The sequence below is a fragment of the Stomoxys calcitrans genome, chromosome 2 (genome assembly GCF_963082655.1).
Source record: "Stomoxys calcitrans chromosome 2, idStoCalc2.1, whole genome shotgun sequence".
Lineage (NCBI taxonomy): Eukaryota > Metazoa > Arthropoda > Insecta > Diptera > Muscidae > Stomoxys > Stomoxys calcitrans.
In genome coordinates this window covers 157,798,809-157,825,159 of record NC_081553.1, presented here as the reverse complement: position 1 = coordinate 157,825,159, position 26,351 = coordinate 157,798,809, and the positions used below count along the sequence as shown (strand labels likewise).

General features: G+C 34.6%; 1 protein-coding gene across 28 annotated transcripts in view; it reads left to right on the top strand.

The window, feature by feature from the left end:
* LOC106088221 (twitchin) overlaps positions 1-26,351 on the top strand; it is a 138,545-nt gene that overhangs the window by 76,978 nt on the left and 35,216 nt on the right. For 8 of the 28 annotated variants that reach the window (XM_059362743.1, XM_059362744.1, XM_059362739.1 and 5 more), the window contains 7 exons: positions 1,914-2,225; positions 5,692-5,817; positions 5,924-5,959; positions 15,019-15,189; positions 15,417-15,452; positions 19,188-19,220; positions 19,649-19,693. In XM_059362743.1, coding sequence (XP_059218726.1) covers positions 1,914-2,225; positions 5,692-5,817; positions 5,924-5,959; positions 15,019-15,189; positions 15,417-15,452; positions 19,188-19,220; positions 19,649-19,693 — 759 coding nt within the window. Of the gene's footprint in view, positions 1-1,913; positions 2,226-5,691; positions 5,818-5,923; positions 5,960-15,018; positions 15,190-15,416; positions 15,453-19,053; positions 19,087-19,187; positions 19,221-19,648; positions 19,694-26,351 lie in introns of those variants that run through there. The other 20 variants (XM_013253638.2, XM_059362749.1, XM_059362747.1 and 17 more) reach the window with 12 other exon arrangements.

Genomic DNA, 26,351 nt, shown 5'->3' with positions numbered 1-26,351 from the left:
TGCACAACACACTGCAAAGACAACAACAATACTATGGGGCACCCTTAACCGAACCTTTGTCCAAACAACGCACCTTAAGTCCATGCTCCAGGTTCATATCTGTTTATCAGATATAGAAACTAAATGGAATTTTCTAAAAAATTCAACCATTTTTTTATAATTTTTATAAATTTTCTTTTGCTCATTCTTTTTATTTATTCACTTAATTTACAATAAGCAATATTTTTTCGACATAAAGACGAAACTGAAATTGGAAAAATTAGATTTAGACATAGCTTCCACACATAGAAATCGGTTCAGATTAAGATGTAGCTCTCATATATATATATATATATATATATATATATATATATATATATATATATATATATATATATATATATATATACACGAATACATACATAAATACGTATATAAATATATATGTATATTGTATATATGAGAGCTACATCTTAATCTGAAACAATTTCTATAAAATATATATATATATATATATATTTCATTTCATATATTTCAGTTCAGATTTACATATAGCTCTCATATATATGTCGTCCGTCCAGTAATAATGCAATTAAATGGTTATTTGTTAATCTATTCTCTCGAAGAAGGATCTTTCTTATGACACTCGAGATTAGTAGTGAATTTCATAGAAATCGGTTTAGATTGAGATATAGTTCCCATATATGTTCGTACGATTTTGAGAAATATTACATTCTCTAGAAAAGATAGAAAATCCTTGACTCTCGACATTACTGATGAATTTCATAGAAATCGGTCCAGATTTTGATATAGCTGCCATACATATCGCTCGATTTTCACTACTATGGTCTCATTGCAAGCGCTTTTATCGACCAATCTTGCCAAAATTTTGTACTGCGCTTTTCCCGACGACTAACACAATATCTAAGATGTTTGCTAGAAATCGGGTAAGATTCGTCAGACTTCTAATAAAGTACTAATTTTTTAGCCGATTCTCTCGAAATTTGGCCAGAAGGATTTTCTTATGTCTTTTAATATTACTGGTGAATTTCATAGAAATCAGTTTAGATTTATATATATCTGCCATATATGTATTTCGCCCGATTTTCACTTCTAGGGTCACTTCAAGCGCATTATACACCAATATTGTCAAAATTGTTCACAACGATTTCCTCGATGCCGACCACAATATCTAAGAAGTTTGGTCGAAATCGGTTCAGATTTAGATATAGCTCCCATATATATTTTCGTCAGATTTTGGCTAATTTGCAATAGTGTTGTCATTTGTCAACCGTAGTTATTACAGTTAGAACTTTGATACGGATTGCTTAATAACCCATCTGAAAACATTGGCCGAAGTCCATCAAAATTGGTGCCAAATTGGATATAGCACCCACATTGTACTTATTGGGTAGGTGTAGGGTATTATACGGTACCGCCGGCACCGCCCATCTTTTGCCCTTCCTTACTGGTTTCCTCTTAAAATAGTGGTAATTTTTTGATTGATTCTATGTTTTTTAATTTTTGTGGTTTCCCTTGCCTGTGGTATATTTCGTTATATAAAGTAAAGCTGTGAAGGGCGTGTGACTTATATTTATAATGATTGCCATATTTTTGTGGAATTTAATGTTCTAATATATTCAGCCTATTTCAGTGAATTTATTGATTTTTGCTGTAATTATTGAACCCGAGGTCTTTGTTCGTACGCATGGCATCGACATCGACGTAAGGGCGAACTGCGTTATATGTGTTAATTAATTGTTCTACTCAAATTATATCTACCGTGGGAAAACGAAATATTCAAAAAAGAATAAAATGTAAATTACAACCAAAAACGTTGACTGAGATCAACGTTTTACTGAGAAACAACAAATGATTTATTTTTATATCAATACTCGTATTTACTAAAGGCTTCTTTAAATTTACTGTTTTAGGTGGTTGACGAGCCAAAAGCCGTGGAAGAATTTCCCAAACTCAGGAAGACTTCCATTGCACAACCGAAAGAAGAGCCTAAGCCGGAGCCAACAAAACCTAAGACTAAGACAAAGACTAAACCCAAATCCACGTATGAAGATCTTCCCGAAATTCCAGACTATGAACGTCCGCAGTTAGAAAAATATGAAAAATCTGAGTTTGATCCTTCAGACTTTAGCAGGGAACTAAATATTCCTAACAAAATGGAAAAGCCTATTTTAGACACTGCAAAGAAAACAAAGGAAGTAGTCGAGAAAACTGCATTGCCAAAGGTATCATACAATAAAAGAAATCAAAGTATTTGGTTATAAAGCTCGCTTAAAATAATTTTGCTTATACATTCAAATAATATCTGTGAAAGGAATCGGTTAAACAATGCAATAGGAAGTTCCATGATGTGCTGTTGTAAGAACGAACATTAAGAAGGATTTCAATTGTATTTTGTGAAATCTCGCACATGCTTCTACATTAAAACCGTACCATTTTTGCTATCTGCTGTTTGGATTATTGTCGTTTGAAACATTTCAAATATGGCATTTTCACAGATGTCACTGACCCCAGACGACGACTGTCCAGAGTGGTATGTTGCTAGTTCTGACCAACCAAAAACAAAAACCTCACGGCCAAAGCATGAGCATGTATATATCTTGCACAAAGAAAAAGGAAAATAATGTGTAAGCGTTGACAACGACATTCTGGCCGTAAAATGAGCCACAAATTCTTTGAACAACTATAAAATTCATTGAAATATAATCTTTTTTTTTAATCCTTACTTGTTCAGACACGGCGACACTTGTGTTCTGACACACTTTCTTTGTTTTTAAAACTTCTAATTTTTTGCTACTGGACAAATGCACGAGAAATTTACATAAAAAAATCAAATCGCAGCGATTTTCGCACAAAAAACGGATAATGCAGTTTATTTTGCAATGCTTCATTTGTTAATGATGTATGTTGCCGTTCTCTTCCATTCCTCGCTTTCAATACCTCTTACGCCACTGTAAATTCTACAATATGTCGTGTAAGCGTTTATAACACTTTTGAATTTCAGCATGGTTTACGACATGCCCGGCATAGTTATAGCCCTAAACGCAATTTGAGCCTTGTTCATAGTGGCAGGCCATTGACAGGATCTCCGACCCCAGGACCATGTTTTGAACAGGCAGGCGATAAAAGAGCTGTACTCATAATAGCAAACAATGTCTGCAATAAGTTGCAAATTCAGAACAGCATAATGGCTGCTAAAAAGCCTGTTATTTGCTGAAAAGGTATGTTGCTCAGTTAATGATGGTATTGTTACAAGGCAATGTACATGATCCACATATTCCATACATGATTCACATAGTTTAGATTCAATGTCGTTAATGTGCGAAATTTATGAGATATTCATTATCTTTAACAACTCTGAACGAGGTCAAGTCACATGACGGTGGCGAAAAATATATGAGCGCCTCATGCTATAATATAATAATTTGTTTGGTTGTTCGGATCAGCAGTAATGTAATGTTTACTGATTTTGTAGTTAACACAGCTGATTTTGTAAGTTTCACAGCAGAGCGGAAGTTACTTTCTAACAAAGCGAACACAACAAAGCCCGCTTTGCCATCTTCAGATGAAAAAAATTGTGGCTTAAGCCAACCTTTTTGCGATTTGGAATAATTTGTATTTTATATGGCATTTGTGATAAGGTTTCTCCTGTTTCCCTGCTATTTTTGTTTAACACTCGACCTCATTCGTCGTCCCATGTCCATCCTGTTCAAAACAATATGTTTCTAAAAACATCACAAATATTTGCTGTACTATTAGAAAATCTATTGAAAATGGTACAGCTTCCAAACGAAGCTGTTATATGAGCTCGCCAGGCTCTGACAAATATGAAGGGTTTGTCCATAATTTTCTTCGAATTCAGGCGTATGTTCCATCATGAGTTCTTTCCTAACGGTCCAATAAAGTAAACGAAACACCCGGATTTGGGGCAGTTGTTGCTTGCTCTATAATAACCTCCTGGCTCACGCAGGACATTTTGCGACATTTTGGCCACAACAGCATATTTAAGTGTGTTCTGCCCTTACAAATTCATTTTTCCCTCAATTCGATTTGCCATTATCAAGTAAAAAGAAACTTATCGTTATATACTCATTTGGTTTCATTTAGGAAAATCTATTATAAAAATTTGACACTTCATTGAAAAAGTGAGCAACCACCCCCTCTGGCTTTTTTATTCCCAAATGTCAAGAAGCCCATAAAAGTTTTGAGGAGCTAGAAGCTAATACTCTCATTATTTGAACCTCATTTTTAATGTCATTTTCGTAAACCACACCCGAATACCATTCATTTGAGTCTCATATTGATATGATCCACCAATATGCCTGTTTGGAGGCAAAACCCTCCAATATGGAGGGTTTTGGGGTTAAAACGGCCCACTAGGCACTTGCACTTGCACTTCATTTTAAATGCCATATTCGTGCTCTACTCCCCACTAGTTTTCATTTAAGCCCCATGTTGTTATAATCCGTATATATTTTCAAATATATGAACGTAATATAGACTATAGCTCCTTCCAAACCCATAGTAAAATTTCGTTTAAAATTTTAAGAAAATATACGCAAATTTATTATGTGTATTGATTTTTGTTCACTAAGTTTTCCACAATATACAATGACACATATTTTTTTATCCATTCACGTTGCACGTTTTGGGGACGATGAATAAGGGGATCTTAAAATCTAGTTGGCGAAGTTTTAACCTTGCGAATAATTGGAATCTGGTTTCTAATTTGATTGGATTTCAACCAAACCCCTATTGCTCCGGTCCATTTTCAAAAATTTTTAATACATACTTCTGAAAAAAGGGGTATTTCTCGTTCGTCATACACTCAGCGAAATTTATTTTTCAAAAATGGTTGCTTAAAAAAAAATCTACCTTTGCCATCATATATTCTATTTTTGAACTATGTGTGGAAAGAATTGAGTCAATGCCATTGACTGCAACATCCACTGGGACACATATGTCCGTTTGCTTACTAGTCAATATCCCATTCGTTAAACTTCTTTTAACACTTACTCTCTTTTTGGACTACCTATTTATGTATGTGTGCAATGCATTGACTGCACAACACACAACAACAAGAGCATCACATCGCTTGTGTGGAGTGCATTGACTAAAACAAAAACGTTTAGTCTCTTGCTTTCTATCCTATGGATGTTATTATTTGGTATTTGCAAACCGATTTTAATAGAAACACAGCAACAACAGACCACGCGTGCTCTGTGGAATGTTTGTTATGTGATTTGATTTTTAAGGTTTTTTTTAATTTAATTTCATCATAAATTGAGCGGAAGTCATTTTCAGCAAACAAATGAGCCTGCTGTTTTGAAATTACAAACATTCAGCAACAGCAGAACTACCGATATAATCAGCAGACAGTGATTAATTTTATCAGCAGACTTTTTTGCTACGAGTCTTAAACATTAATTCCTACTTAAAGGTGCGCAACATCTAGGGAATAAAATGTTCACTATACTGTGCATTAAATAGTAAATTTCATTCATCAGCTTTATTGAATAATAAAACTCTGTTACACAGGTTTCCCTCTCTCACTCGCGAAGCTTAAGGCTCTACTTCAAATGAGATTACAATATCCGGAAAATGCTATTTATATTAGCAAATTTGGTTTTCCGCGCTTATTTAAAAAATGGCAATGCAGTTAACTTAAATTGATTGTAAAATTGTTTTCAGATTCAAACACCAGAAGAAAAAACTGTTGAGCAACCTAAAGGATTTAAGGTTGGTAAGGGTAAATTGATAGAAGATACTACCAAAAAAGATTCTGCGACATTGAAGCCGGTTATAGTTGTTCCTGAGGTAAGATAGACCTGAATTAAAAAAAAAGCTGGACTGAGTTAAATTTTTATATATTTACTTACATTTTTATGAATTGAAACATTATGAATTTCATGCATATATGTAGAAATTGACCCCCGTTGAAGAAACTAAACCCGCCGAGGTAGGTTCATATAATTATTCATAAACGTATATAGTATATAGTAACTTAAAAACGTTTATGCAAATTCTATGGCAAAGAAATATGTTATGAAAACTTCTAATTTTGAGAACTCAGCTGGTGGAAAAGTTCTCTTTACTTTTGTACCCTTCTTCGCCTGGTTGTGAAGATAAGTCCTGTTTCATTTACCAATTCATATTCACTCATAGGCAAGTTGTGTGGCTATGAAAGAATAGTTATCAATACCAGAATGATAGTACTATTTTCTGAATCCAAATTACTGTTGCAGGCATAAATCTCAATTCAAAATTAAAACAATTATAAATGTAAACAAAATGACGCAAGCAATTTTGTGTAAATAATTAAATATTTATGGATAAATATGAATGCAATGAATAAATGCAATAATTGCCGTTTTTATTTGTGTACTACATAGCGCAAATTACAATTAATCGTTTCCTATTATCTGTTATTGCATGTTATCGATAACTTACCAATACAACTTTACACTAATTTTTTATCCAGAACATCTGACTTGCACTGGAAAGGACTAAAACAAAACACAGCAAAAACGAAAAAAGTCGGTATGATATAATACAAACAAGTAAAAGCTTGCTAAGTTCGGTCGGACCGAATCTTATATACCCTCCATCATGAATCGCATTTGTCAAGTTCTTTGAATGACGTTTTCAAATATATATGAGCAATATCAAGTTGGAGGCCACCGTAGTGCAGAGGTTAGTATGTCGGCCTATGACGCTGAACGCCTGGGTTCGAATCCTGGCGAGACCATCAGGAAAATTTTTCAGCAGTGGTTTTCCGCTCCTAATGCTGGCAACATTTGTGAGGTTCTATGCCATGTAAAACTTCTCTCCAAAGAGGTGTAGCACTGTGGCACGCCGTTCGGACTCGGTTATAAAATGGAGGTCCCTTATCATTGAACTTAAAACTTGAATCGGACTGCACACATTGATATGTGAGAAATTTGCCCCAGTTCCTTAGTGGAATGTTCATGGGCAAAATTTGCAATATCAAGTTATTGACTGATATGGACCATACTTGTCATGCCGTACAAGTCATATAATCATCATCATCATCTCCAAGATTTCAGACAAATCGAGCAATAATTGCGCATTCAAAAGGCTCAGAAAGTCAAATTGGGAGATCGGTTTATAAGGCAGCTATGTCAGATTATGAACCGATTTAGACCATACACAGTTGGCACAGTTGTTGGGAGTCTAATCGTGAGATCGGTTTATATGGCAGCTATATAAGGATATGGACTGATTTAAGCCATACTTGACACAGTTGTTGGAAGTCATACCTAAGCGGCATGTGCAAAATTTCAACCAAATCGGATAAGAATTGCACCCTCTAGAAGCTCAAGAAGTCAAGAGTATGGCAGCTATATCAGGTTATGGACTGATTTAGACCATAACTGACACATTTGTTGGAAGTCGTACCAAAACGATTTGTTAAAAATTTCAGCCAAATCGGATAAGAATTACGTTCTCTAGAAGTATAAGCGGGAAGTCGGTTTATATGGCAGCTATATCAAAACATGAACCGATATGGCCCATTTACAATCCCAGCCGACCTGCACTAATAAGAAGTATTTGTGTAAAATTTCAAGCGTCTAGCTTTACTCGAAAAATAGCGTGCTTTCGACAGACGGACAGACATGACTAGATCGACTTAAAATGTCATGACGATCAAGAATATATACGGATTGACGAACTTAGTATACCCCCATCCTAAGATGGAGGGCATAAAAATGTAATGGAAGACATTCTACGTCTGTTAATTTTCGGTTAGTTTTGTTTTCTTTGAACTCCAATACATGTGGGAAGTATGGTCGGAACCGGTTGATACACTGATATAGCCCACATATAAAACAGATTTCCGATTTAGCCACTTGGGCATCTGAAAGGATCGATTCTTATCCGATTTGACTGAAATGTAAATAACTAATTTCGATTAGATTTGTTGAGCTCTATATATAAGCGCAATTCAAATCCGAATTTTTTGCCAAGACTGCCAATTATATCCATCGTAAAGGGTCGCGTTTTTTGTTGCAACGTGAATTGCAGTTGCTACATTTATATAAGGCGTTGGAAACCCAACCTGTTTCCATAGTAACTTTCGAAAGAGTTCTCCGATTAACGTAATTGTTATTACACTACTATAGTCGTGCTTAGCATTATAATTTACTGCAGTTGTTTATAGCGCCTAGAAAAAGAATACGAATCACTGTATCTGTATAGCTCCTATATATATGTATCGCCCGATTTGCACTTAAATGGCCCTAGTAGCATAAATTTTCAACCGATCTGCACAAAATTGGGCATGGATTATTTTGTTTTTTTTTTTTTTGATTTTAACATATACGCAAATTTTCATCAAAATCGGTTCAGATTTAGATATAACTCCCATATATATATATGTATCGCCCGATTTGCACTTAAATGGCCGTAGTAGCTAAAATGTTCAACCGATCAGCACAAAATTTGGCACGGATTGTTTTGCAACTGATCTTAACATATCTGCTAGATTTCATCAAAATTGGTTCAGATTTGGATATAGTTCCCATATATATGAATCGCTCGATTTACACTTATAAGGATGTAACAAACACAATTCGTAACCGATCAGCACAAAATTTGGCACGAATTGTTTTGTTACTGACCTTAACATATGTGCTAGATTTCATCAAAATCGGTTCAGATTTGGATGTAGCACCACATTTATCGCCAGATTTGCACTTATATGGTCGTAGTTACAACAATTTTCAAACGATCTGTTTAATAGTCAGTTCAGATTTAGATATAGCTTTCATATACATATATATTTATATATTGCCCGAATTTATAATTGTGGGGTAGGTGTAGGGTATTATATAGACGGCTCCGCCCGAATTTTGCCTTTCCTTAGTGGTTTGAAAATGTGGTTTCAAACCAAAGTCACCAAAAAAACAATGTGAACAGGTAGTTGTTGAGATATCAGCAAAAAAATAGAGATATCAGCAAAAAATAGAGCTGTAGTCGTTTCCTTTTTTCCTTAACACCTCACACAATTTTGGTCTTCGGCGCCATATCCAGGAATGTAGTTAGATTAAGTTTATATGGCAGTCTGTCATCAGACTTACTCAGACGTTTTCGTACATTGTGATACCACAGGGACAAGAAAAGGAAGGTGCCTTCTAGTTCCTAACGTTGAACTGTCCAGAGCATTTTAAAAAATAACGTAGTTAAGTAGTTGTGTTTCTGTCAATTAATAATAAAAAGGCTAGTTTATACTTTATATACATATATTGCACTTAAATATTCCAATACAGAGTGGTAAAATGCGTTTCACATGCATCCGACTGGTTCATAAATATGTTCACATCCTAGTTGTTTCTGTTTAGCACTTCTCCAATTCAATTTATAAATAGGTTAAGAATTATAAAGTTATTAGCTATTTATTTCAAAATTATTGAATTTTATGGAGTCGTAAATAAACAGTTTTTACTCTAAATGTTTTTGTGTTTTCTTTCAAAAATGCACAAAATGAAAAAGAAGTGGTTTTTGGATTAAGTGCCAGGGTTGACAGTAATTTTCCGTCCCTTGTTCCCAAATTTCAAAACATTCATTCCCAAAAATCCCCAATTATAAGTGCATATCCCTAAAAAGTTCTTCAAACACTTTTGAATGGCTTTTTATAAAAAAAAAATAATTTCTTGGACCAGTATTTTTTCTACTGACGGCCAAGGCAAGATTCATATTTACTTAATTCAGGAGCCATGGACGACCTGCAACAAAGTTTCTGTACTGCCAATTATTCTATGTTTAAACTGGTACTCGGCCGAGGACCTGCGCTATTTGCCATAGAAATTTGAATCATATATTTTGCTCAGAGTTGTCAACGTTGAATGCAACAGAGAGACGGTGCAGCATTCCTTGCATCACATTATCTGCCTTTCGACTTTACGACGCTCGGAGCGGCAACAACCGCGAAGGTAGGCAAAGCAGACAGAAAATGAGTTAAGGTTCCACTCGATCTCTCACCATATTTCGTGAGGTAGTACCAACATAAGTAAGCTGTACCAAGCCCTGGTAGAATTCTTGAATACTAATGACCTAATAACACTTAATAATGGTAACACCGCTACCTTTGTTAATAGGATTAGAGAGGAGGATTTAAATGTGCCAGATGTTCAGAAAATATGATAGATCGCAGGTACTCTATGGAATACTTCTTTTCGGATCATCGCTACATTAGGTTTGGAACAGCGATATTCAAAATGAAAATGTGACTGTACGTGTAAAATAATCTTTAAGTATTTTTTAATTCTCTCAATATTTAAAAAATCAGTTTTTGGACTAAATGATTGGTGTTTTCCAAAAATAAATATAATATAAGAAAACAAATACTTTTTTATAATTTCCAATTGTTTAATCAATACATATCATTGTTTTTAAAATAAAAACAGAAAAACAATGCATATACCCCTACGCATGTTCATTCGTCTGTCTCACCCAACAAAGACTGAAACAAAGAAAATAAGAATATATGTGACTTGTCATCAACGCTACCGTAAAGGGTTGGACATCGCTGGTTTAGAATAGAACGGCCAGCGCCAAATCCGCTAAGCTTCTTTGAGAAGCTAAGGTGAGAACCAACTGTACAAAATTCGAAAGACTTGGGCAAGATAATTGTCCAAGCATAGAAGACATTGACGACAATTCGCAACATTTGATAAGACGTCTGCGGACATTATAACATTTATACACGGCTCAAGGAATACAATAAGATCATCAGAGCAGCAAAACGTGCCTCCTGGAAGCTTTTCTATGAACAGGGCGATGACGTCGCCAAGATGAAAAAGTTTCTCTCTAAAACCCATGTCCAAACTGAAACATTAGTAGATGACATGGGAAAGAGAGCAAAGATAACGAAGGACATGTTAAGGCTTTAGATAAAAACGTATCTTCCACAAGATATGGCGGAACTCACAGAGGCACTGAAATCTTGGAATAGTGAGGTTGGTCGAAGGCATGTTGTTGCAGAACTTATGGTAAAAGTGGCCTTGAGGAGCATCCAACCATTTAAGTCATCCGGACTTGATGACATATTTCCGCCGGTGTTACAAAATGAAGCCGACTATCTGGGGCTGCATCTGCCTAGGACTTGCATATATTGCGAAAGCATGGCAGGAGGAAAGGTTGGTATATATACCCAAGACCTGCAAGGCAAGTTATGCGACACCAAAGGCCTACAGACCTATAAGCATTACGTCCTTTGTACTCAAAACCATGAACGTATTGTGGATACCATGACAAAGAGTAGGACATCCAGCGAACTGCTTAAATGCAAACAGCATGTCTACTCGTATGTCAAGGGAAGGTCGGTGGAGACTGCACCTCACGAGATTGTGCATAAAAAAGAAGAATCCTTCGGTGGCAAGCGTACGCGTTGGTGTTCATAGTAGAAACCCCCCCGAAGAGAACATTTTAATGCATTTTGCCGTTAGAAAAATTTCTTCGAAGTTTCTTTAGAGAAAATTTCTGTGTATTTATGGTTTTAGGGAAAATAATTTAAAATTAACTCAAGCACTCCGTATAATTTAACTTTCTAGTGGTTTTCTAGACATCGAAAATCAAGAAATCCGAATGGATTAGTCCCATTTTATGTTACGTTACGATTCGCATCATCTATGAAAAAGTACGGTCCAATGATGCCACCAGCCCATAAACCCTACCAAACTGTGACTTTTTCTAGATGCATTGATAGCTCTTGCATTGCTTTTGGCTGATCAAATTGCAAATGTGCCCATGAACATTCCATTAAGGAACTGGGGCAAACTTCTCACAAATCAATGAGTGCTGTCCGATTTAATTTTAAGCTCAATGATAAAAGATCTCCTTTTTATAGCCGAGTCCGAACGGCGTGCTGCAGAGCGATACCTCTTTGGGGAGAAATGTTTACATGGCAAAGTTCCTCACAAAATAACCACCGCTGAAAAATTTTCTGATTTTCCTGCCAGGATGCGAACCCATGCGTTCAGCGTCATAAGCCGACATGCTAACTTCTGCACTACAGTGGCCTCCTAATCTTCACTCCAAAGCTGTTTAAACCAGTGGTGCTAAAAAGATAATAGCTATAAAATCACCCTTTATAAGATAGGTTGTATCAAAATTTCAAAGGCGCACACGAAAATTTTGATTTTTGCCACCTGTTTCGTCTGTCTGTGCTACCGGGCGTCGCCTCTAGCGCAGTCACTGTGCTTCTATACATTTTTTTTCGTGCAGGCACAAGGAATACAACAACCAAAGTATAATTGGATAAAGCTATAAGTGTTTCCTTGAAAAATAACCTTCTGCACTCAATTATTGGTTAAATGACACATTTTATTGTTTGGTCATGATTGTAGACACTTTAACAATTTGCTTTGCCAATTTTGGCTTAAGCACAAAGGAAAGACTTCAACCAATTTAGCGGTATGGAACGGAGAAAAATTAGGAATTATTTGGGTAGCACGGAATTTCTCACTTAGACTTTCAATGTGGATACTTTTTAGCATTTAGAACCCACAACAAGTCCATCACTGGCTTAGTTGTTTGTCCATGGTGGCATGGGACGGATTAACTCCTTTTTCAACTTAACCTAAAGTATTGGAAATAATATCTACAAACTATATGGCAAATCCATTCGAAAATCACTACACCCTCTAGTGCGATAGATTAGGTTAGGTTTAAGTGGCAGTCTGCCATCAGACTCACTTCGACGTTTTCGTCCGTTCTGATACCACAGGAACAGAAGAAGGAATATGCCTTTTTGTTCCTTCCGTTGAACCTTCCAGATCGCTTTAAATAGCCCAACAACTTGCGAATGTTCACATCCGGTAAATCAGACAGGTTCTCAAAGAAATTGGAATCTAATGTGGAACTCCTTCTGACTGATAGTGCGGGACGCACACAGAAGGTGTTCTATAGTCTCTTCTTACTCCATGTCCTCACAGCTTCTGCAAAAGTCGTTGTTGGCGCCCTTCAGTCTGTCAGAATGTTTTCCTGACCTGTCTTGTCATGACGGACTAAATGACTACGACAGCAAAGCGGTAGTGACAGCAAAGCGATAGACCTCTTTTTGATTAGGCCACATAGTTTTGGAATGCTCACAGCCCCCTCTTTGTGACCATCTATCATTCGTTGTCCTTCGGGCCTGGTTCAGGACCAGCTTACATCTCGCTAGAGGCATACCCACAGATTTCAGTTTCCCTACCCGACCACACTGCAGTGGTCGGGTAGTTTGAAACCATCCGCATAGAACCTACGTTGCTTCTATTACCAGGGATTCGTAGTTCCAATCGGTTCTATCAAGAATAGTGGTACAGTACTTTTTATCAAAAAGTGGCTTAGGTGGGGTGTAATCCACACTGCCATATCGGACATTGTATACAGAATAGCACAGTGCCCGTAGCCGCCACATGACCAAAGAGAAAGCTCACTTAGTCTCACGGCAGTGGTTGCAGGAATTTCTCAAGCCACAATGCTTTAGATGTAGCATTAAATTCAGTGCATCAGATAGTGTTGTCCTCAGCGTCCTCATATAGCATTATAGGTCTGACAACTGCAGTATATACCAAATGCATAACGCGCGGTCTTAAGCCCTAACTTTTGCCAATGGCTCTCTTGCAGGTGTATAGGGCAAAAATTATCTTTCTTGCCCTTTCCAAAATGTTTGATTTGAAGTTCAATTTCTTGTCCAGCAAAACACCCAGGTATTTTGCGCTTTCTGTAAATGGAACATTATCTCCTCCCAAGAAGACAGGTGCCACTGGCAACTTGTATCTCCAGCTGAAAAGAACTACTTCTGTCTTTCACGGATTTACGCCTGGACCACTTTCGGTAGCCCACTTCGCTGTTGTACGTAGAGCTTTCTGAAGTATATCTCTTAGAGTGCTGGGAAACTTTCCCCTAACCGCAATTGCCACGTCATCACCAAACGAGACAACTTTTACACCTTTACTTCCATAGACAATAATATATCGTTAATGGCTATATTCCAAAGCAGAGTAGATAGTACACCTCCTTGAGGTGTTCCTCTGCTGAACCATTCTTTTTATATTCGCAGATCCCAAGCCGTAATGCATCTTTTAGTAAGTAAGTTATTAATAAACTTTCTTACGGTGATGCCTAGAGACTCCAATTCTTATACGATACATAAACTATAATTTGTAAACCTTATGTACACGATGATTAGCAACCTTTGGGTCTATTTCCAACGGTTTTGCAATGCTTTCATACCCTCCATCATAGTGAGGGGGTACACTAATCTGGTCATTCCGCTATCAGCACCTCGAAATATTGATCTGGGACCCTATAAAATATAAATATCCTTGATCGTTTCGACATTCTGAATCGATATAGCAATGTCCGTCCATCCCTCCATCCATCTGTGAAAATCCCGATAATTTTTATTGATGTAGGCCGTTGGGGATTGCAAATGGGTCGTATCGATTCAGATTTCGCTATAGCCTACATATGAACCGATCACTCGATATGACTTCTTTAGCCCCTAAAGGACGCAATTCTTCCCCGATTTAGCTGAAATTTCACCCAACAACTTCTACTACCACCATTAGCACAATGACTTCCACTATGAGCTCCTATAGCATAACATTTATTATCCATTATCTTTTGCTTTCCTATGAAAAGATACCGGGTAAAGAATTCGACAGATGCGACCCATGATTCGGCCCGGCCGAACTTAGCACGTTTTTACTTGTTTCTATTTTAGTTGGGTAGCTTACGATGGTGTTCCGTGGGACTTCGTCCAAATGTATAAGTGTTTGCGGTTTTGATAGATAAGAAATCAAATGTTAGCGCAGGCATTATTTTTATAAAATTATACCATTATTTCATAATGCTTAATACATGGGCAGGACGATCCAAATAATTTTTTTTTAATCTCGTTAGAACAAATTTTAAATTTTCTGTTATGATAGATTTAGTGCCTCCACTTACTAGTTTACGCAAGTAATAATTTTTCGCTTAACTAACATCGCACTTACTTTTTTCCAGACTGATGTACCAAAAGTTCCTAAAGTTACACCACCAGCCCCGGGTGAGCCACCTAAAATAGAAGTTATACGTGAAAAGAGGCCATCACTAGTACCTGAGCCAACCAGTAGACGAGGATCTTTGGTGCCACCAGAAACGGGTCGTCGTCCGTCATTAATAATTAACGATGAGGTACGTTGTGCTTTCTACTATAGTTTAGTGAACGAGCACATTATTGTAAAATGAATAATCTTTGGTAGTTGTTTATTTGTCTTTAATTTCCGACATTTTAACTTATTGTGGTCACTTTTCATGTTGTATTCAAACCTCAAACCAATCATACGATTTTACTGCAACACATATTACACATTCCTCTACCCCCTGCCCATAAACATGTTTGTAATATAAATACCTCACAGAAAAAACTTCGCCCTGGAGAAGTAATGGACACGAAGGTAAGCATGGACATATTCTTCTTTGCATACATGTTACTATTGAATAGATTACAGACTCCCAACAAAACAACACATCATCCAGATATTATTTATATAAATATATATATGCATATTACACTATCCCAAGCTATAAAGGAGATTTTTTTGTAAATAGGGAAACAATACCGTCCATTTTGTTTCCTTTTGATCACAATAAGCAAAATAGGAAATATTGTGGCCACGGGTTAACGATAAACCGTGCCGACACGACGTCCAATGTAGGATGTAGTTTTTTCTTAGGGATCCAGTTGAGAATTAAAGGTCGTAAAACGGAATTCTTAAACAAACTGCACATTAATATGGCAGTTTAAACCATGAACTCTACCCTGCGGCACTGCTGTTGGTATGATGCAGTGACCGGTAAGACTCAGAAATTCTTTCTGATTCGATTAAGTAATGTCCGTCTTTCGGTGTATCCTTTCTGCAATGATGGAGGCCATTGTTTTCGAAGATTTTTCTCATCCAACTATCATTTTTTAACAGAATTTTTAGTCCGATTCCCTAGTCACGCGAGTTACAAACCAAAGAATGTGAAAATGGCAACTTTTGGCATTGTTGGTCAATAAAGTTAATTTTTAACAGGGCTTAATGTAGAGGCAATTTCAATAAAAAAATTTTATTTTGTATTAGTCCTAGTAGGAGAACTGGAAAACACTAGTTTTCGAAGCGCAATGCTGAAACCCCAAACTTGATAATAATTTTCGTTATCTCTGGTGCTACCTTAATACATGCAAACAATTATTTGCCCCATCCAATGATCGAGGTCTCTACGGCTATTTTACAATTTGGCAAACATCTTTCCTTAGTATAAGGATTTTGGGTATTTCCGTCAAGAAATTTAGCCAAAATGTATACCTATTTTTTAAGGAGATTTTCATCTACAAAACAATGAAAAACTAGAACGATGTTTTAATTGGTTTTATGATAATATCAATTTGAATTTGGATTTTTGGCAAAAGTATATATTTCGAGCCACTGTAGCGCAGAGATTAGCATGTCCGCCAATGAAGCTGAACGCCTGGGTTCAAATCCTGGCGAGACCATCAGAAAAAATGTTCACCGGCGGTTTTCTCCTCTTAGTGCTGGCAACATATGTGAGGTACTATGCCGTGTAAAACTTCTTTCAAAAGAGGTGTCGCACTGCGGCACGCCGTTCGGACTCGGCTATAAAAAGCAGGTCCATTATCATTGAGCTTAAATTTGAATCGGACTGCACTCATAGATATGTGAGAAGTTTGCCCTGTTCCTTAGTGGAATGTTCATGGGCAAAATTTTTATTTGTACATTTAGAGCTTATTTTTAGTTTTATACAAATAACCCGACCAAATTTTAACATTTTGTTTAAATCATTGAGGTCTCAAAAATGTATATTTTAGAGACCTCAATTCTATGATGGATCCCGGGGTAACGAAAATGTGCTATAAAATTGGGGAAAATATATAGAGACGAAACCACGAAATTACCTTTTTGGAAAAACAATAAGAAAAATATCCTTTTATCACATTTTTTGACACGCATAACGTTTAACTGAAGATTTGGACCTCTATAATGCGTTCAAAATAAAGCTAATTTTGTCAGCTATACAAATCTGTTAAAATAAAATATAATCAGATCAGAAATGCCTTCGAAACAATAAAAAAGGAAATTTGTTAGTCGAATTTCTTGGACAGTAAAAAAGATTTCCTACACAAAAAGGCATCATATGAAATTTCGTGAGAATATCTTGATGTAATGTGGAAGTCTTAGTTCCAATAACTTGTTCACCATCCCACTGTGCGTCGTGTGCGGCAGGGTTTATCGTTAATCGATCTCCACAATATTTGGAATTTTGCGTTTCAAAAAAAAAAAAAAAAACAATATGTATACTTATAACACAACAAATATGTATGTGTTATTTATTTACACACTCGAGACTTCGCAAATGAAATGCACTTCGGCCAAAAATTCCGCTTAAGTAAAACTTTAGCGAACGAAAACGTGTCTGGAATTTTACGATGACAATGGATTAGCTTAAGTTCTATAACTGCAAATGTTGTAATCCCACAAATGTATTTTTATTTGTATCTAAACTCGGAAAACTGGCAAAAGATAGTTTTATACAACACCTTCTAAAATTGTTCAAATTGCTGAAACCCTTGGTTACCGTTCGTAAAATGACGTCTCTTAGTAATTGCTCTTTTTCAACTTAAGTTATTCCTGACATAATTAGTACGATGACGTGAAAAAAACTTTTTGGAAATAAATTTCACTTATCCGAGCTACGCTTAAGGTAACGATTTTGTTTGGATTCCTCCTGTTTTGTTTATGCCTTTCAAATCTCCATTGAGAACCCTTTTAGATGCGAAAATATTTTCAACCCTATTTATCAAATGAATACCAGATTTTTTTTTAAACTACGTAAATAGACTCTCCTTAAACATGAGACAAATTGGTATCTTCAGCATCTGTCGAATTTTGTTGTTACAATTTTTTGTCTGCGTAGTTCCTTTATGGACAAGAACTCTTTTTTTTTAATTAGCATTAGTAGCAAATAACAATGTTTTCAAACTTTTTTTGTTAATTTGATTATATAGTGAAGTATGACCTTACTTCTCTTCTTTACAAAATAATTTCTAACATGTTTACAGAAATACAGTGAATACATGTATTTCTGTTGCCAAATCTCCTTTGCAAACTGTGCACTAGCAGTTAAACCCACATTTGCATTTCGTTGGCTATCAATTCGTTTTCAAAATGTTTAGCATACATATTTTCCCTTTTTCTGGCGACTGAATATGGGCATAGATTCATTGCGGAGGAGTATGAAGAAACCGATCATTAGGGAGTGTCGAATTTTTCCTCACTTTTTGTTTTTTTGGTAACGTATCCACATTTATGTTAAAAAAGGTTTTTGTACTTTTTTTCTGAAATATTTCGTGGCATTTTCTTTGTATGTTATGCCATAATTATATGATGCTTTCAATTTTTTCAATCAAATATAAATATTCAAAATATTTGTGAGATTATTTTGCAAATAGAAACAATGAAGTAGGAATTGGCAACTAAGATTTTTTCTGTGTGCTGCAAAACATTTCACGGACTTGTAGAATTGCTGCGACAAAGCCTTTTCAAATTGCTAAATAGCCAGGGTTTCCAAAAATAAAGAAATAATCTTAATATTTTTGTCTGCGCAACACTTTGTATCTGACACCAGAACCCACGTAAGGGTTTACAAAAATCATAGAGAGATTTAAAAAAGAAAATTAGTTGTTTACCGACTGGGAAACAATGCGTACAATAATAAATATAAAATGGCATCTAATCTAAAATCGCATATACTTATATATAGCAGGTGTAATATTTATAATGCATATGTTTCATTAATAAATGACAACCCATGTACACTTGCAGTCATACATATACACAAACACACATATATACATATATCTAAATATATGATCTGTAGTATATATTGAACATTCATAGTATTTCAATAAACATTAAAACGAACACTACACTTAGTTCACGTTCACCCAGCATAGGAATAGTACCACATTAAACCCATACACACAGTACATCGCGAAAAATGTTAAATAAATAAATTTAAAGTAATAAAGTAAGTTCGATAAATAAATGAAACAAAAAATTATAGAAATAGTGAAATTCTTAGAAACATTGCATTCAGCATATTTTATTTGTTGTTTAAAAATATTGCAGCATTTGAGACCTGGAGAAGTTGCTGAAGGACAGGTGAGAATTGACGATAATGTGTTTGCAACTGTTGAATTAACTCAATGACTAGAACTAACTGTAGGGGATCAAATTATTTGTGGGATTTGCAATACAATCAGAACAATAATGTAGCTACTAACTTGTTAGACTTACTGAACCCGTATATGCCTCCTCAAATTGGCCTCATTGACGAGATACCGTATATCTTCTTAATATTGTTTGACAATGGTTTATGTTCGTTCCTTTCTGATGCGTGACTTTGGTTTATAGTACTTTATTTGAAAACTTCATTCTCTTATCTCAAAATAGTGTGGTGGACTAAACGCAAACATACTGCGTTTAATAAAAGAATATTATCGGACAGAGTTGTACTTTCACACCATTTTGTCTATACAAAACTAATTTATTATATTGTTTTTTATAAAATTGCATTAAAAACATATAAGCAGGCAAGCAAACAACGTTCTTGGGAAATGGGTGATTCAAAACAGGTTCTTATATTTTTACTATAATTTCTTGTTTTTATTATAATTACTATTATTTTATTCATTCATTTTTGTAAATAACATATTTACTACGTGTAAATAACTCACTGGTCACTGGATATTGTACGTTTCTCACGAAGCTACATTGTTATTGCTTTTTGAAACCAACAAATCGCAGTAAACGTCATCAGTCCGGGTTGGGCATTTCGTCGTAAAATATGACAATTCAGGATGAAAGCAGTATATTGCAAAAGAAACAAAAGAATCACATTGTTAATAATATGAAAATTTTATGAGAGGACTTCTAACGATAAAGTTCTAAGTCATAAAAATATTTATTCTTCTTCTCCATTCAAAATTGTTCATGTTCAAATTCAAAAACTCTGATCGATATTTTCAAAGCGTTCATAATGTGATTCCATTTAATTATTGATTTTTGAAACAATATCTGAAGCTTGATAAACTCCTCTTAACAACAGATTGTTTCCCTAAAACATCCTGTTAAATGCTAGTTTTGGCCGTAACTCGAACCTATTATACTATCTTTACAAACACGTCGATTGAAAAAATATTATCCCATATGTTAATTTATGTAAAGTTTTGGCTTGCTGGAAAAGAAAAAAGTCATGAAACGTTTATGTCATTTTTTAAATTTGTTGCCAAAATTTGGCGTGCTGAACCTCTTTATGATTTGATCATTTTTTCCGATCGGTATCGGTAGTTTTAAAGTGAACCACAGGATATAAAAATTTTAGTTATGTCAGATGTTGAGTTAAACTTTTTGGAGTATAAGTACGGTAAAAATGTTTCAGGTTTTCGTTTTTTTAATCGGGTTTATAATATGTCGGGCTTAATTTTTTCAAAAATAACTGTTTATTGATTTTGGAATTATTGTTATTTGTTGTTTGCAAAAACAAACGTTACTAATTTTAAATAAAGTAATTTTTTTATTAAAAAAATTGGGCAGAAGTAACTAAAACAGAACAGAATTTGTTTTTAGAGAACACTTCTTTACATTACTTTTCTGAATTTATTAAACAGTTTACATATTTCTATTTCGTTTAAATTTTGCCTGTAGAGAAAATTGTATGGAATTTTTAATATAAAACTAGTTTTGTTTTAAATGTTGATTTTTATGAAACTTATAATTCAACGTTTTCTTTAGAGAAAATTTCATTTAATTTTTTTCTTTATCATTGAAATTTTGTATTTAGGGATTATTTTTTTAAATTTGTTTTTAGGGCAAATTTCATTGAATTGAAATTTTACTTTAGAAATATATATATTCTTTTTTTTTAAATTTTGCATTGGAAGTTTTTTTTTTTAAATTTTTATATGGAGACAGTGTATTTAAATTGTATGCCTTTAGAGAATAATTCACTTAAATGTTATATCTATTATTTTTTAAAATCAAGCAATCCTACATTTCTTTTCTAACCATCAAATAAATCAGTCAAATTGGAGTTGTGATTTTATGAAGTTTTTTTCTTAAAACGGTGAAGTTGTTTTCCATAATTTTTACGATTTACGACGATTAAGACCTGGTCGATCTAATTAAAGACATAGTTATAGATTATTCTTCCTCCCGAGGCTACATTTTATGATCGGCTTAGCAAAGTAGATAGTCCCCGTAGTAAAATGTAGCTTATAATGAATGTATTGGTGGATACCAAAATAAATCAAGCCAAATTGGCGCTGGGTTGACATGATGCGCCCACAACAGTTTATTTTCACATATATATATATATATATATATATATATATATATATATATATATATATATATCCAACATTTTCCAGCGATATCACACTAAAAACGATTTTTGTATATCTAAGTCTTATTTTAATTTGAAATTGTAAATAAACAAAACAAAAACCAAATATGTTTTTCTGAACTATTAAGATAAGCGGGGTTTCTATGAAGTTTTTCGAAATGGGATAGTGGCATGGGCAATATGTTTGGAAATGGTTTCAAATTAAATTGTTGAACTTTTAGTTGATCTTTGTTTTCTTCTTTACCAAAGTTCGATAATAGGATAAAAGCTTTGTATGGAAACATATTGAATTTTATTAACCTAAGCGAGGGTTTAATTATCAATAAAACAAAAAATTCCGTAACATTTTATTTTACTTTTTTATCGTCTACACCTATTCAAATGATTGTAGCTTAATATAAAAACATATATGCGATATTGTCGTTAAGGAGATATACTCAATCAATTTGAACTAGGCTCTATGAAAATTTATGATTTTAAAATATTAGTCGTAAATAACAATATGTTAGTTGCTCTTTTTTAAAATACTGAAATATGCATGTATACTAACCAAATTAAAAAAAACGATATCGTTTCATTTGTTGTTTTTAAAAGAACAAAGTTTTATAAAATTTAATTCTAATAAATGTTTGTAGTTAGATACTTAACCTTGAAACTGAGGTATCTAATGCAATATTTTCTACTTGCTAAATTTTTTATTTGTAACTTTAAACGAAACTACTTATTTTCTACAACTACATTCACTTAATTCTTAATTTTGTTTATCTTAAAATCCATCTCACATCACAATTAAATTTTACAACTACAAGCATAGTACTTTTAACGTCACTTTATTTACATAATTATATCTTTATAAAAGTGCCCGATAAATTCAATCGTAATACGATTTGATTCGTTTACAAGATTGTATTTGTAGGTAACACCTAAGGGTTAGTAAGTTTATAAAAAGAAGGCAAATTTCAGGCCTTCGGAGTCATCAAATTGGCCCCTTGTGTAAATTTGTAAGCGTTTGTAAGCTTTGTAAGCTCCAGAATTTTATTTCATCAAAAATAAAATGAATTTATGCATATCTTTCTCATATACATCCGTGGTAGAGTAGAGTTTCGTTGAATACTATCGACTTTAATCCGTATTTACATGCTTTTTAAGGTTAGTCTGTACTTACATAAAGGTTAAGTGCGGCAACTTGTCAAAGGTAATTATTAGCAGTCAAAGCTAATTATTACCTACTTTTGCCATGGTTGCTCTAAAACAGGCCAGAAATCCGATTGGCCCTTATTGCCATTTCTGTTTTAAATAATAATGAACATATACCACACAATTTATACCTACCTCCATAGAACCTACGATCGAAATTTCGACCTGCGGTCCAATAAGATATAGATATTCATCATATGTAAATATAGAAATCTCAAAAGTAAAATAATTTCTAACGGCAATAGCTAGGTTATGAACACTGACATAGAGACTGACAGAATTTTTCGATGAATATATCAACTTTATAGGGTCGGAGGTGATTGTTTCGGTGTGTTGCCAACATAATGACAAAATCAGCATTCTAAAGGGTGATTTTTTTAAGAGCTATAGGAAAGCTTTTATGTGGCCAAGACTTTGAATCGAGATATCGGTCTATATGGCAGCTATAACCAAATCTAGACCGTTTTGGGCCAAGTTACAGAAAAATGTCGAAGAGCCTAACCCAACTCACTGTCCCAAATTTCGGCGAAATCGGATAATAAATGTGGCTTTTGAGGTCCTAAGACTGTAAATCGGCGGATCGGTCTATATATGAAGATATAGTCCGATTTAGCCCATCTTCGAACTTAACCTGGCCGAACAGACAAAAAAGGAATCTGTGCGAAATTTCAGCTCAATATCTCTATTTTTAAAGACTGTAGCGTGATTTCAACAGACTGACGGACGGACATGGCTAGATCGTCTTAGATTTTTACGCTGATCAAGAATATATATACTTTATAGGGTCGTAAATGGATATTTCGATGTGTTGCAAACGGAATGACAAAATGAATTTACCCTCATCCTTCGGTAGTGGGTATAAAAAAACACATAAATTTCAGAAAATTTCATGAAACCTTTATTTGAATCGATAGTACGGTCCATATAATTTTAAGTTTGAAGATTATTTCATGCAAATATTGTCCGTGACTGCGTCTCAAATGGTCCATCCGCTTAGTCCTATTTTGGCATACTGTTTCCAACATTTCGGCCAGTATCTCACGAATAAATGCTTCAATGTTGTCATCCAATGCGTCAATTGAAGCGGGTTTTTCTGTATAGACATCCGATTTAACATAGCCCCACAACAAATTGTCTAAAGGCGTTAAATCGCACGATCTAGACGGCCGATTGACCGGTCCGGTCTCTCCATAAGTCCATTGTTAGGCGCGCTGTGTAGCATGTGGCACCATCTTGTTAACTCCACATGCATTTTGAGCATAAAAAATGGATATCATCCCAAGATAGCGCTCACCTTCACTCCAAAATCGGCAATTCTGCTTAATTACTCACCCATTGAGCCAAATATGTGCTTCGTCGCTGAACACAAGAAGCGCGCGATTAACTTTCTTAACAGACCACGTATTTTGAAAATAAAATTCAATAATTTGGAAGCGTTGTTCGTCTTTAAGACGATTCATGGTTAAATTGTAGAACAAACTGAAGATGTTTGACAGTGAAACAAAACACGAAACGAAACGTGAGTAAGCTGTTTAAACCAGTGTTGCACAAAAGATAATAGCTAAAAATCACCCTTTACAATACATAGTGTATAGCCCAGAGGCAACACAAAATTTAATGTTTAATTGACAGATTTCCTTTATAGAACTGTCAAATTAACCTAATTTAAGGCTTCATAAGGTTTTGTGAAAAAGGCCGAAAAAGTTTATTTTCATCAAATAATATTGCTATTTTTTAACGGCCTTTTTCACAAAACTTAATGAAGCCTCAAAATAGGTTCTATAAAGGAAATCGGATATAAATTTAGTTTCGTTAAGAGTCGGCCGGCTACGTCAAGTTGAATATCTATCAGGCTGTTTTTGGTGTTACTTGTAGCGTTTCATGTCCCGCCTTGTGTATTAAGGCCTGGCCGTCTTCTCATTGACGTGCCATAAATGGAGTATAAATGTCGGGAAACGTTCTGTAAGCATTCGTATGTGTATTAGTTAGCCAAAATAAACCACTGACACGTTCTGGTATGTTACATTTTCACTACGTTTACTAGAGCATAACCATGCCTTAAATTATAAAGCATTTACAGATGAAATAGAGTGGGAAATGCTTTTACAGGTGTGCAAATCATGAATAAATTCCAAACGTTTGCAAAAATGGTGCTATTGAATATAATTTGGCTATGAAGTTTTTAGTAATAATACAAGTATTTCTTAATATAATATTAATATTTTACATCTTTCACCATGAAGATGTATAAATTGTTGTATATATTTATAAACCCCATTGAAGCAATAAATTAAAAATTTTTCTGTGTTCTCGAATGCAAAATCATTAAAATGTGCAAATTACAAAATTTTGGGTTTAAAACAGTGAAAGTGCGATTAACATATCATCGGCCTAAAGCTATCTTATACTTACAGAATCTTCATGAACATTTTACATATCCCATTTAGTGTTTTTGATAGTTTTTTCAATTTTATTTATTCGAGTCACCTGTATCGAAGGCATTGACAATACTAGTACAGATACAAATATTTGCAGCAAATACTATAACACAAGTACATAATTAAAATTATAGCCTGTTTGTCGACGTCGAACCTAATTCGTTCGGCCTGCAAACGAAAAAACTGAGTTCGGTTGTGTATCTCATTTTAAACAAAGGATTTTGCCAAACGGCTCAGTGGCCAAAAGTTGTCTATAGCAATTCACAGACCTCTCACTTAGAGCTTATAGGAGCTCCAATAGTAAAATCAGAAGGTGTGTTTCAAACGATATCTAAAATGTTGAACCTCGAGCTAGTTTTTTAATGGTGGCTCCAGTCAAAATTGTAAACACCAATGGACGTTTCCATTTGTTTTTATTGAACACATAACAATTTTATTTATTAATAAAGATTTGAGCTTGTTAATGCTATTGAAATAAAAAAAAATCATAACATAAATTCATAATTATACCTGCAAATTGGAAATAGATCAAGAAAAATCGAAAAAACACCCATTTGGCCATCCCATAATCCTAAGCATATGAAAATGCTATCATTGGCTAACGTATGTGCAGGCGAAAAATTTATTTCGACATACACAAACCGAAAAAGATTCGACTTCGGGCGATAGACGTTTGTTCGTCTGCACCAGGGCTGCGGAATCAAGCAATTTTGTCTCGACTCCGACTCCGCGAAAATTGCTAGACTCAGGACACTTACAATATGCTTAACTTCTTGAGCATCTACAAGAAGCAAATCGCATCTCAATATAAAAAAATGGGTATCTTTCTTCTTTTTCCTAGTTTCTAACAAATAATAGAGAAATGCGATATGTGGCGCATGGTATAGGAATTCGGAATTTTTACTTATTTTCAAATCTCATATATAAAACGTCACAGTGTTTTTGCTTATTTTATTGTTCCATATTTTAAGTCAACCGAGACAATTGGGGACTTAAATGGAAGGACTTCGAGAGTATAGTGCGAATCGCATATCTGAATTTGGGGACAAGTGTCTGGAGGGCCAACAACCCCCTAACTGATGTGTAGATCAGTCGAGACAACATGGTAAGTCTTTGGGAACTAGATTACAAATCTTACATTAAAATTTGGCATCCAAATTCGACTTTAAAAACCGTTTATCGGATATAGTGCTTACAAGGAATATAGTTGAAAGATCATTAAAAATACGATAAACAAATAAAATAACAGGGATC